General features: G+C 40.8%; 1 protein-coding gene across 3 annotated transcripts in view; it reads right to left on the bottom strand.

The window, feature by feature from the left end:
- The window catches only part of rasal2 (RAS protein activator like 2), a 93,162-nt gene that overhangs the window by 51,792 nt on the left and 25,270 nt on the right, over nucleotides 1-16,100 (bottom strand). For all 3 annotated transcript variants that reach the window (XM_042427746.1, XM_042427745.1, XM_042427744.1), the window contains exons 2-3: nucleotides 2,345-2,472; nucleotides 1,562-1,685 (exon numbers count right to left, since the gene is read on the bottom strand). In XM_042427746.1, the coding sequence (XP_042283680.1) occupies nucleotides 1,562-1,685; nucleotides 2,345-2,472 (252 nt within the window). The remainder of the gene's footprint in view (nucleotides 1-1,561; nucleotides 1,686-2,344; nucleotides 2,473-16,100) is intronic.

Genomic DNA, 16,100 nt, shown 5'->3' with positions numbered 1-16,100 from the left:
ACACTCCGGAGCAGAAGGTGGCGGTAATGCACCGAATACGCTGGTTGACAACCGCCGTTATATGTTTCCTATCTGCAGCCGAACTTAGCGGCTCCTCGATGGACTGTTTCTCCCCGACGGTCCCGGTGTTTCCTCCGCAGGCTGCACTCCACTCAGCCGCCCGACAGACCAGGTTAAAGTGGGAAGAAGCAGCAGGTCTGACGGGCGGCTGAGTGGAGCGCAGCCTGCGGAGGAAACACCGGGACCGTCGGGGAGGCGCAGTCAGGCGGCGGAGCAGAAGGCAACAAATCAGCCTCTCATAATCGGCAGAAATGGCCGATGTCGATATTTCATTTTAGAGCTTTTATCAGCCGATACCGATGACGTGCCGATAATATGGTTCATCCCTAACGGTCGGCAGTATTGATCCTGTCCAGATGTTTCACTGCAGTGTGTTATAGAAACAGTATACCAGCACATCTGTACTTACAACACAGAGAAACAAACGACATCATTAAATCCCACACACACACACACACACACACACACACACATAAAGACTTAGACTAAACCACCAGAAACCTCCTCCGCAGTCTGAACATCATCACATCCACTCCTCACTTTAATCCCTGATAATACCTGCTGGGTTTGGCCTCCTCCTGTCAGTGTGTTGGGTGTGAACCTCCACACACACACACACACACACACACACACACACACACACACACACACACACACACACACACACACACACACACAGGTAATCCACATCCTGTCCAGCTCTGTCACAGTTTCAGGTGTTACGTAACGAGACGTTATGGAGCTCGGTTGTGGTCTAACCTGTTTTTTTTGGGGGGGGGCGGTGAGGTCGCATAACAGCAACAACAACAACAACAACCTGTGTTTCTGTTGTCATGGAAACATACAGTGAAACTCAACAGGTGACGGGGCTGATGGGTAATGAAGTTGGCGGGGAGACTTTAAATCATTCAGCTTGATGAAAATCATCTCACAGCTGTAGTTGATCTCGTTCAGCAGCTTTGAGCGACAGACACACAAAACCCACAAAATATTCTATTTAGTCATTCAAAAGCAAGAAAAGCAGCAAATTCTAACATAAAAAACCACTTATAAATACTTTGATTATCAGAATAAGTTCAGATGAATTCTGAGCTGCAGCTAGAAAATACATCAAGTTATGTTGAATCTCCACAAAGTTGCTATTTAGAACAAATATTCATTTAAGAACCTCGAATCAGAGAAGTTTAGCTTTTTTTCCTCAAAGAAAGACTCGACTCCAGAGTGATTCATTGAATAGTTGACAACTAATCAATCAACTGACAGCTTCACGACAAAGAAAAGCTGCAACCAGCAGATTTTTGGCAGTTTTGCTTGAAAATTGATTAAAAAGATTAACTGCTTGTCAGAGTATTATTCCATCGACTGACCAACTGATGAAACCATCACATGAAAGCAGCAGAAGCCTTCAGACTGAAACATGTTGTTGTTATAGTTTCTGCAGCAGCTGAGTGTTGATGTGTGACAGTTTGTTTATGACGGATCGGGTCTCTCTGGTTCTTACCCAGCATGGCGGCGCCCTCTGCCTGGAACTCTGGGAACTGCCCCTCTGAGGGGACGCTGACGGTCCTGCGGAGGCTTCGACCCTTCGCTGAGTCTGTGGGGCTCTCCTGGGCCTCCCCTGCAGCCTGGGGGGGGGGGCACAGACAGACACTGTGTTTATAATCTGACTGCAGGTTTACAATTGTTCAAGTGTGTCTTAAAATGATGAAAACAATTAATCGATTATCAAAGCAGCTGGAATATTTGTAGTAAAAAGAGTCACTGAGGGAACAGAAGAGATAATAGTTATAGTTTATAATAATAATAATAATAGTTTAGTCTATAAAAAGCCAAAAAGTTATGAAGATATTTAGTTTATAATGATTTAAAACAGAGAAAAGCAGAAAATCTGACAACTGAAAAGCTGGAAGTTGATGATTTTTGGTGTTTTATTGCTTAAAAAAAAAATCACTAACACAAATCAAATTAATCTACTGATTGTTTCAGCTCTACAGGAGATAAATCAAAGGAGGTTCCCAGTGTTCCCAGTGTTCCCAGTGTGTTAAACCAGCAGTCAGGTGTCTGTAATCATTCCTCCTGTTCACACTGGATATTAAAAGATCCTTCAAATGTGCTTTCAATGTATTTAAAGTCTGTGTGAAGCTTCTATTCATCAGTCTGAGTTTGTGTTTCCTCAGACAGTGAAAAACTCTTTTACTGTTCATGTAGACACCTGACTGTTGTTTTAAGACAGTGAAGCGGTGTTGTTGTTGTTGTTGTTGTTGTTGTTGTTGTTGACTCTGACCTCGTCATCCCTGTGGAGCAGGATGAGCTGGCTGTCCGTCAGGATGCAGTACTTCCTCTCCCAGGCTCCGCTGTCGGTGTACGGACTCTGACCGCAGGAGAACCGGTGAGCCGGAGGACCCTTCACATCTGAGGAGGAGACGCAGAGAACAACTCTAATCAATACCAGAGGTTTTTAAACCAGCGTCACTGTGAAACTTATATACTCTGTGACATAAATAACAAGTTACATACAAACATAAATCAGCATCTAAAGTTAAACATGTGAATTGTTCCAACAAATCAAAGCTGCTTCTTTAATCTGTGATTCATTACAAATGGAGAAAGGTACATACATTTTAAATAAAAGTGAAGTGAAACAACAAGGAGTCATGATTCAGTCACAAACTTTCCCTTAAAAATGTTTTGTTTCGTTCTTAAAACCAGGCGAGAACGTGCGAGCGTCAGGCGGAGATGTTTCACCGGATAAAAAGGGACATTTCAGGGGAAAAACCAGGAGTTTAAGAGAATAAATATCTATAAGAGCAGAACGTTTTGGCTCCTGATGAGGCAGAGTCAGCTGACAGTCAGTTCAAACAGGCATCATGGGACAGAAAGGTGAGAATCCACCTGCAGAGGGCGCCGTGGCTCCACTCACATCAACACACAGAGCTTCACTGGCACCAAACACACGTTTACACAGATAAACAAGTGTGAAATAAAACAACAACAGAATAGACAGACAGGAGGAGGATGAAGGAGGAGGAGAGAGGATGAGGAGCAAAGATAAACCAGGTGGATTCTGAGTAAAACTGGAAACGTCCAGCAGGTCAGAGGTCGTCAGCAGAGCAGCAACGAAATTCATCTGCGACTGTTTTGTTATTCGATTCATCGTTTCAGTCGTTTTTTCAGGCAACAACGTCAAACATTCTTTGATTCCAGCTTCACAAATGTGTGATAATTTGCTGTTTTTCTGTCATATTGACAGTAAACTGAAGATTCACTGTGTTTTTAACGTTTCATTGACTAATCGACTGCGTCTCTCTACTGCCTGTCAAATAACAGACAACTGATAGAATCAATCAATAATGAAAATGATAGTCAGTTGCAGCACTAATCATTAGGAACAAGGTGCGTTTGATAAGGATTATGGTGGTTTCGTTATGAATTCAGAGACAGTTTATAGATTAAATAAGCAGGAAATGAAATAACTGACAAATCAACATGAAACACAGTCAGTTTCCAGTAAATACAGCCAGTCAACGGATGAATTCAGAGGTTTAAAATCCCCCAAAATTTCCTTCAACACATTTTAATAAACTCACAGAGAGCCGTGTGTGTGTGTGTGTGTGTGTGTGTGTGTGTGTGTGTGTGTGTGTGTGTGTCTCAGACAGTAAATCAGTGTTAAGTGTTGAACAAAAGCTCCGTCTGTTTGTACGCGGCGGCGTCTCGTCTCCAGTAAACAGACGGTGCTTTCACTGCGCCTGATTGTGCTGCGATCATTCAGCGTTTGTCTGGCTGTGAAAACACTCCACACACTCTCAAACACACGCACACACACTCACACACACACACATTCACACACACACACACACACACACACACACTCTCAAACACACACACACACACACGCAAACACACACACACACACACACACACACACACACACTCAAACACACACACACACACACACACACACTCAAACACACACACACACACACTCAAACACACACACACACACACACACACACTCTCAAACACACACACACACACACACACACACGCAAACACACACACACACACACACACACACACACACACTCAAACACACACACACTCTCAAACACACACACACACACACACACACACACTCAAACACACACACACACACACACACACACACACACTCAAACACACACACACACACACACACACACACACACACACACACTCAAACACACACACACACACACACACACACACACACACACACACTCAAACACACACACACACACAAACACACTCTAATTGATTATGATGGAGGTTTGATTGCAGTGTTAACTCCAGCACATTTGCTCCGTCTGCTCGCAGGACGTCAACAGGAAGCGGCTCGTCCAGGATGTGATTATTTACACATTATTATTTCACCATTAGTGGAGATTTTTTTTTTTTTTCTCGCACTAAGTGATTTCAGTCGATAGAAGCCAGAAGCTGCAAGTTTTATTGACGCAGGTTAAAACTGGAAAAAAATCAGATCATGTTTTCTACGTTTGAGCCGTCGACAGATTAACGAATTTATTAATGAAGTTAAATGTTTCTGAAGCTGCTGATTGGTCACCTTTTATCTGTATTGATTGGTTGAAATAAGCTAAAAGAAACGATGTGGTTTGTGTTATGAAAATGATGATTACACTGTGTATGAGTGTTACTGTTTTATCTAGATCATGATGAATCGTTCCTGCAACATCAGCAGACTCATCAGCGAAGGTTAAAGGAAGCTCAGTATTATATTTGTAAAGAGGAAGATGAAGAAATTAAAATTCATTGGAGACAGAGTGAGACATGTCATCTGGGGGTCCAGTTGGACAAGAGAACTGAAAACACACATGATGTTATCTATTAGTCTGTATTTGATAGATTAAGAAAAGAACTGTTACGCCCACTTAAGGTGTAAAAAACCCTGTTATAGGAGCTTTTAATTTGTAAGCTCATCCTGCGTGTTGCACTGTGAAACGCTCCTTCTTCTACAAGAAAATAAATACTAGTACTACTTCGATACTTGGGCTGCGGTCTCTATTGTTACATGTTCATTAAGAAGACATCTTTTTAACAGTTTGGTGGAGATGACTTTGTATTTCTGGCGCCAAAGTGTCATGTTACATTTAAGAATTGTCATGACTTTAAATGCAAAAAATAAGCCATAAAAAGTCATTTAAAAAAACTTCAGTTGCAGCTTTTTGTTGCTGAAATGCAGAAAATAAGTCTGTGATTCACATGAAGCTGAAATATTTGATTAAAAAAAGTGTCTATTTGTGGAGATGATCTGTTTGAGTCGCTCACTACACAACTTATTCTCAGTAGTTGTGAAACAACCTGACGCAGGACGTCCATTTAAACCCTGAGTGGTGATGTTAAGTCACTAAAATGACTTCAGAGTTTGCAGATGACAAACGATTTGTAGATAATTTACAGATTTATCATCCAGGTCAGAGAACAGGAAGCATTCAACAGCTGCGGTAAACTTCCACATTTTTAAAACTGTACTTCCTGAAACTAAATCACATCAACAACAGTGGAAATAAAACAGAAGGAATCTGCAGCGGTGACGCTGAGACGCTGTCAGCTCAGACACAAGAGAATCATGTGCGTGTTTTGTTGACGCGCTGCAGCCACATGGAGCTGCAGGAGGGTTTGTTGGTGCAGAAAAGCAGCTGAGGATCTACAGCAGCAGCCTATTTCTGGCTGCATAGTAAATCACCCGCGTCACAGCAGCTCGGGCCCAGAAACCCCTGAGAGATGTGAGAGGAGTCACACCTGCTCCTGTTCAGAGCTGCTGAGTGAAAGAGAGCGCGAGCGGCCCGAAAGAGGAAGAAAAGACGACTAATTGGCCGGCGTTTCTGTCTTTCTGAGGAGGGGGACTCGAGCTCGAGCTAATTAGCAGAGCTCGAGGTCTGCCGCGAGACATGTGGACGCCTCCGAGCCGACAGATGAGCAGAGCTGAACAAAGACGGGAAGTGGAGACGGGGACGGCACGCTGCTGAGTACACACGAGAGGCACGCCGCCGGCTGCTGGCCTTACGTAACACCTCGTACCTGCCTGAGCCAACATCACGCAACCTCTACAGGAGCTCAGGACGCTAAACTAGCAGCTCCAAGAGGACCAACACTCACCCAGGATGACTGAAGAACCGAGGAGCCTCACAGAATATCAACGTTTTAACCCTGAGACTTCCTGTTACTTTACTTTATTCAATATAAAACCACTGAAATAGCTTCAGTTGATCCTTTAAGACTCACAGAAGCTCTTTGTTCTTCAAACAGGAAGTGAAATTATTGGAAGCTTTGGCAGCGATGTTCATGTTTCAGAGAATAAATTAATGTCTTTTCATCCAGCAGGTTGATAGTTTTAATTTAAAGCTATAATATGTAATTATTCCACATTAAAACGTCTAAAAACAACTAGACCTATGTTATATATGTTGTTGAGTTGTGTTCTTACATTATCCCAAATGTTTCCAACAATGTTCAAACTCAGAGAAATCTGTAATTTAATCAAAGTAACGGACCGTTTCATTTGGTCGCCTGTCGATGACGTCATACCTCCTCTACCAAAGAGTAAACACACACCAGATGCATACGGCGGCGCTGTGTTTGTCCGCTACAATGGCGTCTACCAAAGAGTAACTTACACACATACAAGATAATACATCGGCGTTGTGGTTGTTCCACACAAACTGTTATAAATGGACTTTTATTCAGTTTTAAGACACATTTTCATGATAAATTTAGGTGGTTTTTAACTATATCTTTTAGCCGGAAGAAGGATTTTAGTCATTGGACGTCTGGATCTTAAGTTATCAGAGAAATAAACTGGACAAACGTTAGCAGCAGCTCGGCTAACAGCCCCTCCAGGAAGTCCGGTGGTCACCAAACATCGTCGGAGAAATATTGATTTTTTTTTTTTTAGGTAAAACAGCTTTAATTAGTATTTTAAGGATTTTAATCTCTGGGTCGGTTTGTTCTGGAGAGGAGGAGACCTCTGCAGGTAAAAACATCCTGAATGATGAACACTGGAGTAATCCTATCCCGCTGAAGCTGCTTATTTAACAACGAAGACAACAACTCCCATGATCCCTTGCTGCTTCACACCGTCATCACACTCCGTCTGTTGTTATTGTTTTGATTGAGACGCCTAGCGGCTGAAATCACGTTGTGTGTTTAAATGTGAAATGTCTCGACAAGCTAAAACCAACCTGGACTAAAAGGATGAAAATGAAGATGAAGATGAAACATTTAAACATGTTGTGATACAAACATGTGAAACATCTGCAATAAATCACAGCTGTTGTGTATTAAATTAGTTACTTTTCTGATGAAGTTTGTGGCTGTAAAATGTTCAGAGACTCAGTTTCTTCCATTTCCATCCATCTGCTACTGAAGACCATGACATGTGGCTGAAAGCTCCAGAAGATATCTAGCAGGTGGACCTTGAGTTAAGACTGTTTTTGTGAAACTATCAAACCGCTATTTCAAGATCGACGATGAAACTTAACGTTCAATCGTAAATACTTAACTCAAGGTCCACTTACTGGCTTTTTTTTTCAAGGGCTTTCAACCGGATTTCACAGTCTTCATCGGTGGATAGAGTGTGCTCAATGGTCAAAGAGGTAATAGGTCAACTGGTGACGATCAAGCAACTTCTATCCACTGATGAAGACCATGTGTTGTGGGCGAGAGCCCCAGAAGAAGCTGGACCTTGATTAACTAATGATTCTTTTTCAATATTGATTACTTTTTGAATAATTATTTTCAGGATTTATTGATGAATCTATAAATTTCAAGGTGATTCACTGACTTGCTTGTTTAAATATTTACTAAACTAAACAGAAGACAAAGAAAATCACTAAATATTCACATTTAAGATGTGAGAACTGACACATTTTGGGAGATTTTTGCTTTAAAAATTACCAACATTAATCAATAAAATTGCAGATCTGTCACTAAGTGATTAATTGACTTTATTAATCAGAAATCTGAGGTCATGATTGAACTTCAAAAGTGTTTTTTTTTACTGAATATATTAAACTGGAAAACACATTTTAATGCATTTCAGTTTTTCAACGGTTTATTTTAGTTTCTCTTCGGCTCATTTGTCAAATATTTGCTCTCAACACAACACATGACATCATAAAACCTCACATGTTGACCTTTCTGCTTGTTTTAAACTCTTCAGACTTCATCTTTTATCCATCTGAGAGTCTTTTGTTTGTGGACATCGAGCCTCACGGAGCTGCTGCCAGCCGGCCTGCAGGCTCAGTGTCCTTTTTTTAAAAACACTCAGTCTCAGTTTTTATTGTGTGGGATCCTTCAAAGCGAGGCGGCGGCGGTCCACAGGAAGTCCTCTCCGCTGCCTCCCTGCCTGCTCAGACAGACGGATGGATTAGGTTTCTATATTTGTCCGAGCCGCTGGATGATCCAAGCCTGGTGAAAGGTCAGACCAGACCGGACCACGACGTCATGACGGAGCGTGAAAATGATTCACTAGATCAGAAGACGGCCTCCGAAAATCACCGTGAGCGGTTTGAAACAACGTCCGAACACACACACACACACACACACACACACACAGACTCTCAGCAGCTGTTTGATGCTCTGCTGCTTCACACTCGACTGTTTCTCCGTCTAAAAACTTGAAGTTCTTCCTTAAAGTTCGAGCAACAACTCAAATCTAGTTTCCTTCTCAGCAAATTATCTCTCCACAGATGCTGTTTCATCACTTTTAAACCTTCATTAGTTGCTTTTTATACTGTTTTGTCTGTAAAACGTCAGCAAAACACAAAAAAAAAATGGGATGAGATGATTGACAGGAGAGATGCTGCTCCAAATCTTCATTTCTTGTAAATAACTGGAGAGTTTTTACCTCTTCAGGCCTCTAAAGATTTCCCTCTTCGTATGATCTGGTCAGAAAACACTGTCACTGAGATCATCACATTAACTAATGATTATTTTCATTAGCAATTAATCTGTTGATGATTTTCTCCATTTATCAGTCAGTTGTTTGGTCTTTTAAATGTCAGAAAATGTGAATCAGTGTTTCCTAAAGTCTAACATGACGTCCTCAAATGTCTTGTTTTGACCACAACTCAAAGATATTCAGTTTACTGTCATAAAGGACTAAAAGAAACAGCATATATTCACATTTGAGAGGCTGCAAACAGAGAATTTAGATTTTTTTTTCTTAAAAAATGACTCTATATTAATATGTTATTATCAAATGTCTTGTTTTGTTCCACCAACAGTCCAAAACCCTAAAAAATAGTCATTCTACTTTCATGTAAGACCAAGAAAAGTAGCAAATTCTCCCATTTGAGGATCTGAAATGATTGGATTGTTTGCAGCTCATCAGTCTCAGTGTTTCCAGCTGCAGCAGCTGTTTTCTCCTGATGAAGACGCTCTGCTGTACCTGCCCAGCAGCAAACAGCAGTTAGAGGAACATCTGGCAGCTAAAAAGCTCTGAAACACTTGAGCAGGATGCGTCTAATCAAATCTCGATCTCAATCTGTGGAAAAAAAGTGTAAGACATCAGTGTTGAGGCTTGTCAGAGTGTGTGTGAGGAGTTTTTTGGGTTTAAGCGTAGCGCTACGATGGAAACGCTGATGCATGCAGCGACAAGTCATCGACTCCCATCGTCATCCATCTGCACGGCTCTCATATCCTCACGACATGGAGAAACAATGAACAGGCCACAGAGAAAATGCATTTGATGCGTCAGAAGTGTCGTTTTAGCCACGGTGTTAAAAACGTCCACAGCGTGAAAATCAAGTTAGTACCACGTGAACAAAAAGGTTATTTTTAGTGGAATAGTGGTGCTGATGCTAGCTGCTACGTTAGCCACGCTGAGTCACAACAGTCTGGTAAACTGACCAGTGACGCCACATCAGACCAGTTCTTTAAGGATTGTTCACTGGAGGACCATTAAGTAGCGCAGTGGGAACACTGGTCTATATGTGTTGATGTCATTCTCCCATTAATAAGTGATTGTTAACAGTTCATTTTAATAGTCATTTGGCTAAAAATGACTCAGAATAGCAACATACCGACTGGGATTTACATGAGTAACTATTAAATTAATTTTTTATGAAGAAAAATGTCCAAATTCTCTGATTGCAGCTTCTTAAATGTGAATATTTGTTGGTTTCTTCAGTCTCTATGACAGTAAACTGAATATCTTTGGGTTGTGGACAAAACCAGACATTTGGACTTTGAGAAGCACTGATCCATCATCGTTTTCACCATTTTCTGACATTTTATGGATTAAACTACTAATCAATTAGTTGATAATGAAAATAATGGTTGGTTTGCACCTGCAGAGGCCACCAGAGACCAGAGGAGGGAGGAAGAAAGACGAGTTTCCCCCTCAGATGAATGAAGGTTATGAAGAGAAACTCGACTCCGACCAAACCTCCGCTGGGAATGTCTGAGAGCCGGGGAGAGTCAACCACCTGTCCACACACACCCACACACACACACACACACACACACACACACTTGTACTTCTATGTAAGTGAGGACATTCGTTGACACGCTGCATTTCCTCGCTCCTAACCCTGACTGTAAATATCACAACTAAACGTCGAACCTTAAATCTGCGTCTCAGCCCTCAAACAGGCCTTTGAAGGTGTGTCAGAAAGTGACCCGAGACGTCCTCACTTCCCTAAAAACGTCCTCAGTCGCCCCCTCAGGTCCTCACAAACACACATGTACAAGTTCACACACACACACACACACACACACACATAACTACACGAAATGCTTTTCATGCTTGTGAAGCTTCACTCTGTGTTTATGTTTACATGCGTATCAGGTTTCTCTGTCTTTTATCAGCCTGTAACCCGTCTCCTAAAAAAATGATGTTTATGTTCTACTAAACAGAACACTGGCTGAATTACACTCTCTGTCAAAACCATGAGAACATTTTGTTAATATATTTGGTTTATACACACACATAAATAACAGAAAAAGATTGAACTAGAACCACATAGAGGCCTGTTCAGGAGCCTAGTCTAACAGAGTTTCTCTTGTTGAATGAGTAAAAACTGATTTATTCAGTCCAGCGTAGCAAAAAACAAACGAAAAGGTGTCTCGAAAAATGAAATTAACACAAACAAAATCAAAGTTAACTAGCTTAACTCAGGATAGAGCAAACTAAGGCGTGATCACGTGCACACAGCTACACCGACATCCTCTAAACCTACATCTCTCTCCTTAGATAGGTCCTCCAATCTACCAGGCAGAACCATATTTACTGCAGGGGTGTCCTTTCCCTTATACCACCTGGCATATAACAACGCTACTAGTATCAGTTACACAAAACACATCCACAGTATTAAACCTCAACCTGAGCCAAAACAAGTACAAATCATATCGATACTAAACCAAACATTTAATGAAATAACATAAATCCCCCAATACTTGGTCTAACCCAGTGACATCACTGATGACATAAACTAGTGTATAAATAGAGGAAGTAGTTTGTGGAGCACATGGTGGGTACAGTAAGTAACAAAGAAAATGATTAAGTTATGAAATGCAGAACTTAACAATACTTGTCTGTGTTTTACTTTAACCAGAAATGTTGCTGGTATGTGAACTGTAACCAAACGTAATGCAAACCATAAACAAACCCGGGATAGTATGTGTCTGCAAGTTACAGATATTAATGCTGGACCTATGACTAAACAAACAATTAACAAGCATGGTTACATTCATAAGCTATGTGGCATTGATGGTGAAAATAGGGACAAATGGTGTATTCTTACCCACTTTGTCACATTTTGGAAGCCAACACGTCCCTGAGTTAAATATGTCTTTGGGATGAGAGACAAAATGTCCTGTTGCCTTTGACTCAGCACTCTGGAAAATCATTCCAGAGCTGAACGTCAGCTGCTGCAGAGACGTCAGAAAATACATGTTGAAGGTTTCTGACGCCTCAGACAGAGTTTCTGCAGATTCATTAAGTTACATCTAAGATGTTTTAAGACCTTTTTAATCCCACCTAGAATTTAATTTAACATGTTTCACATCATACCAGTCAACATGATGGGAGCGGCGCTCGCAAGAACAAAGCCGTGAATCAGAGAATTAAAAAGTTATTTTCTGATTGTTTCACTGCAGTTATGTTCTAAAGCACAAATAAACACGCTCACACCCCCACACGACCCTGCAGGGAGGTGCATCCTGTCCGCTGTGACCTCTCTGCTCCGAGCGTGTGTGTGTAGCTCAGCCCCGCCCTCCCAACAGACACACAGACCTGCTGCTCTTTATACATCCATGACACAGAGAGCAGAGAGCAGAGCAGAGCGGAGCAGAGGAGAGAGACAGAGACAGCCATGTAGGCTGGTCGCTATGCTGTAAGTCCCAACCTCACACCCTGCACTGTGATTGGCTGAGCGCTACACACCCACTGCCCACAGGTCGACGCCCAGAAACATCCTGAGCACGGCGAAATAATAATAAAATACAGGCAGAGGGCAGAGTCTCTGCAGATAAATACACCACCACACACTGCTAGTGGGTCATACGTGATAATTGAGAGGGATTACTGAGCTTGATGTAGTTAAAGTATTGCAGTAAAAGTACATAAGTATTATGAGCTTGATGTAGTTAAAGTATTGCAGTAAAAGTACATAAGTATTATGAGCTTGATGTAGTTAAAGTATTGCAGTAAAAGTACATAAGTATTATGAGCTTGATGTAGTTAAAGTATTGCAGTAAAAGTACATAAGTATTATGAGCTTGATGTAGTTAAAGTATTGCACTAAAAGTACATAAGTATTATGAGCTTGATGTAGTTAAAGTATTGCAGTAAAAGTACATAAGTATTATGAGCTTGATGTAGTTAAAGTATTGCAGTAAAAGTACATAAGTATTATGAGCTTGATGTAGTTAAAGTATTGCAGTAAAAGTACATAAGTATTATGAGCTTGATGTAGTTAAAGTATTGCACTAAAAGTACATAAGTATTATGAGCTTGATGTAGTTAAAGTATTGCAGTAAAAGTACATAAGTATTATGAGCTTGATGTAGTTAAAGTATTGCAGTAAAAGTAGTGGTTTGGTCCCTCTGACTGATATATTATTATATATGACATCATTAGATTATTAATAGTGAAGCATCAGTGTTAGAGCAGCATGTTACTGTTGTAGCTGCTGGAGGTGGAGCTAGTTTACACTACTTTATATACAGTTAGCTAGTTTAGTCCAGTGGTTCCCAACCTAGGGGTCGGGCCCCTCCAAAGGGTCAGCAGATAAATCTGAGGGGTGGTGAGATGATTAATGGGAGAGGAAAGAAGAAAAAACAAAGTTCTGATACACAAATCTGTTTTCAGTTTTTGGACTTTTTCTCTAATCTTTGATTTTTGCTGAAATATTGGATCATTTGAACATTTATTGAAATGAAAGCATGTGAGAAGTTTAGAGGGAAAAATCACTATTTGGTGGAGCTGTTAACAACTCATAGACATGTGAAATGTGACCCCGACTACACACTGCTTTTTGTAAGACGTCAAAAGACAAAAAGGTTGGAAACCACTGGTTTCATCTTTAACAATGTGTTGTATTTTAAAAGCTTGTTATATTATCCATCGTGTCAAATCATCGCTGGAGTTTTTAGGTTTCATCACTTCTCAGGTTTGAAAAGCTGAATTACACAACTCCAAACTTTCCATGTTTTACAGGACAACGTTAAAAAAGTGCTGAGCAGCAAAAAAAAAAAAGTCCTAAAGATCTTCATGAGGGTTAACAGACAGGTTCTCACAAGGATAAAGTACACACACACACACACACACACACACACACACACACACACACACACACGTCCATATATATAAAAACAGGCCAACAGAGGCTGCTTTGTCTGTCGACCTGTATTCCCCCTCTGCAGCAGGCAGGTCTGGTCTCCGTAGCAACCAGTAAATACAGCAGGCTTCCTCCAATCACAGCGCAGTAACATGACATCACATCACGGCTTTATCAAGATGGGACCATTCAACAGGAAGGGGGGGGGTTGAGAGGGATGAGGGAGGGGGGGCAGGCGGGTGAAACCACAGTGAGAACAGAGAGGGGTGTGTCACTGACCCGGGCAGCAGATAAAACACACACACACTGAACCGAGAGGTCGACATTAACATGTCAAAACTTTCTCCAGCAAACTAATAGGTAACGCTTTATCTTTAACCTGTAATTTTATTACAAATTCCTGGAAATTTTCCGTGTAATTTGCAGGTATTTAACGGTTTATTTACAGGAGTTTTTACAGAAAGGCTGGAATGTAATTTGGTACAACTAACAAGCTAAAAATAACGACCAACTAAACCAACTTAACACTGTTTTTCTCATCATTTGTACCAAATTGCTCCAAACTTCTCTGTAAAACGTCCAAAAAATGTAACTGTTAAATACAAAAATTATTGTAAATGATTCAGAAAATTTCCAGGAAATATAGAAATAAAATGAAAGGACGTGTAAAATAAAGCAGATTGAAATAAGAATCATCTGCTAAAGACGACACACTAACAATTCATTTCACTATCATTTAACTCTTTTCACCAGTTACAACTCAAACACCAGTGACGTCTACGTCTTATAGATGCTTCAAACAAAACGATTTACAACATTTTAATAGTTGCAGCTTTAAAATCAGACTTTCCTCTGTGTGTTTTTATGAATCATGTTTTAATCTTTAATCTAAACTGCTGCTGCTGATATCTCATCAATACAAAAACATGTCAGTAAAGCAAACCAAACGCGACCAAAATACAGTCGAAAACCGACAAATTATGACTTGAATCAGGAGTTTCATCTGATCAAAGACTTTGTGAAGACATTTAATAAAGATGAAGCTGACGACATGTTTCATTATGTTTTGTTTTGTGTGTTTTAAGGTCAGTTTCAGTTTCTGTGACTACTGGGAAAACTCACAGTAATGATGTGAATAAATTGCTGCTGTTATTTGGGTTTTTATATATAATATCATAAAAACAACAACAGCACATAAAAGGATCTTTACATTCAGGTTAATATGACTCGTCACAGAAACACATTAAACGTCTTCCAGGAGGAGAACGTTGACGACGGGATCAGACGGAGGTGTTAAAGCGGCTGCAGGCAGCTTTTTGTCTGCAGGAGGAAATTACAGCAATTAACAGATCGGACTGGGACAGAAAACAACTGTTTTTATCAAACTGGCCTCCGTTCAGACTGTAAAAAACAAAACAAAAAAAAAGGAGTTCAGCTTCCTCTCTGCTGGGAAACAATCTGTCAAGACCTTTTATTCTATGTGTTTGTTTCATGTGTTAAACGCTGTGCGCCTGTTTAGAAAATGTGTCAGACTTTTTATCTTTTCATCCGCTGCAGCTCTGAAGGAGAAACTACTGGTCTCATTTCAAAGAATTAACCCCTCAACATTCCTTTAAATTCCTGGAAAATTAGCCTAAAATGAGCTTTTTTTCCCAGGAGGGGGAACTGTGGAGGGAACTGAAAGCTGAACATGGATCATTGTAAGTGTTACTGGCATGGAGTGAAGGTTTTTAGACGACCTGTATCTGGGACTTATTAGCTGGAAAACACAAGCATGGAGCCTGACACGGTCCAACTTCTAATTCAATAACACAAAATGAAGATTTTACATGTTTTTCTGAGGGTTTTTCTGAATGTCTTTGTTCCCTTCTTGAAACTAAACTTTGTTGCATATAAAAGAACAAACACGACGGTGGAAAAGCAGTGAAACTATCCTCCGATGCAGCATCATCATCATCATCATCATCATCACAGACACAGAGAGAAGCTCAGATGTCAAGACAGAAACTCTACAAAATATTCATCATTTCTAAAAAAGTTGACCCGCCTGGTCTGCAGGTCGGGATGCGAGCGGTGTCGTGAGGACGGATCGAGCACTCAGCTCAGTCACACAGAAACATCAACATCGTCCCGGTAACAGTCTCCGCACGCCATTTAAAGGGACGACCTGCTCTGGAGGTCGACTTATATGACAGACTTAAA

Source organism: Thunnus maccoyii, chromosome 12 (assembly GCF_910596095.1).
Source record: "Thunnus maccoyii chromosome 12, fThuMac1.1, whole genome shotgun sequence".
In the NCBI taxonomy this organism is placed as follows: Eukaryota; Metazoa; Chordata; class Actinopteri; order Scombriformes; family Scombridae; genus Thunnus; species Thunnus maccoyii.
The sequence above is the reverse complement of the archived record's forward strand: the minus strand, read 5'-3'. Positions and strand labels throughout refer to the sequence as shown.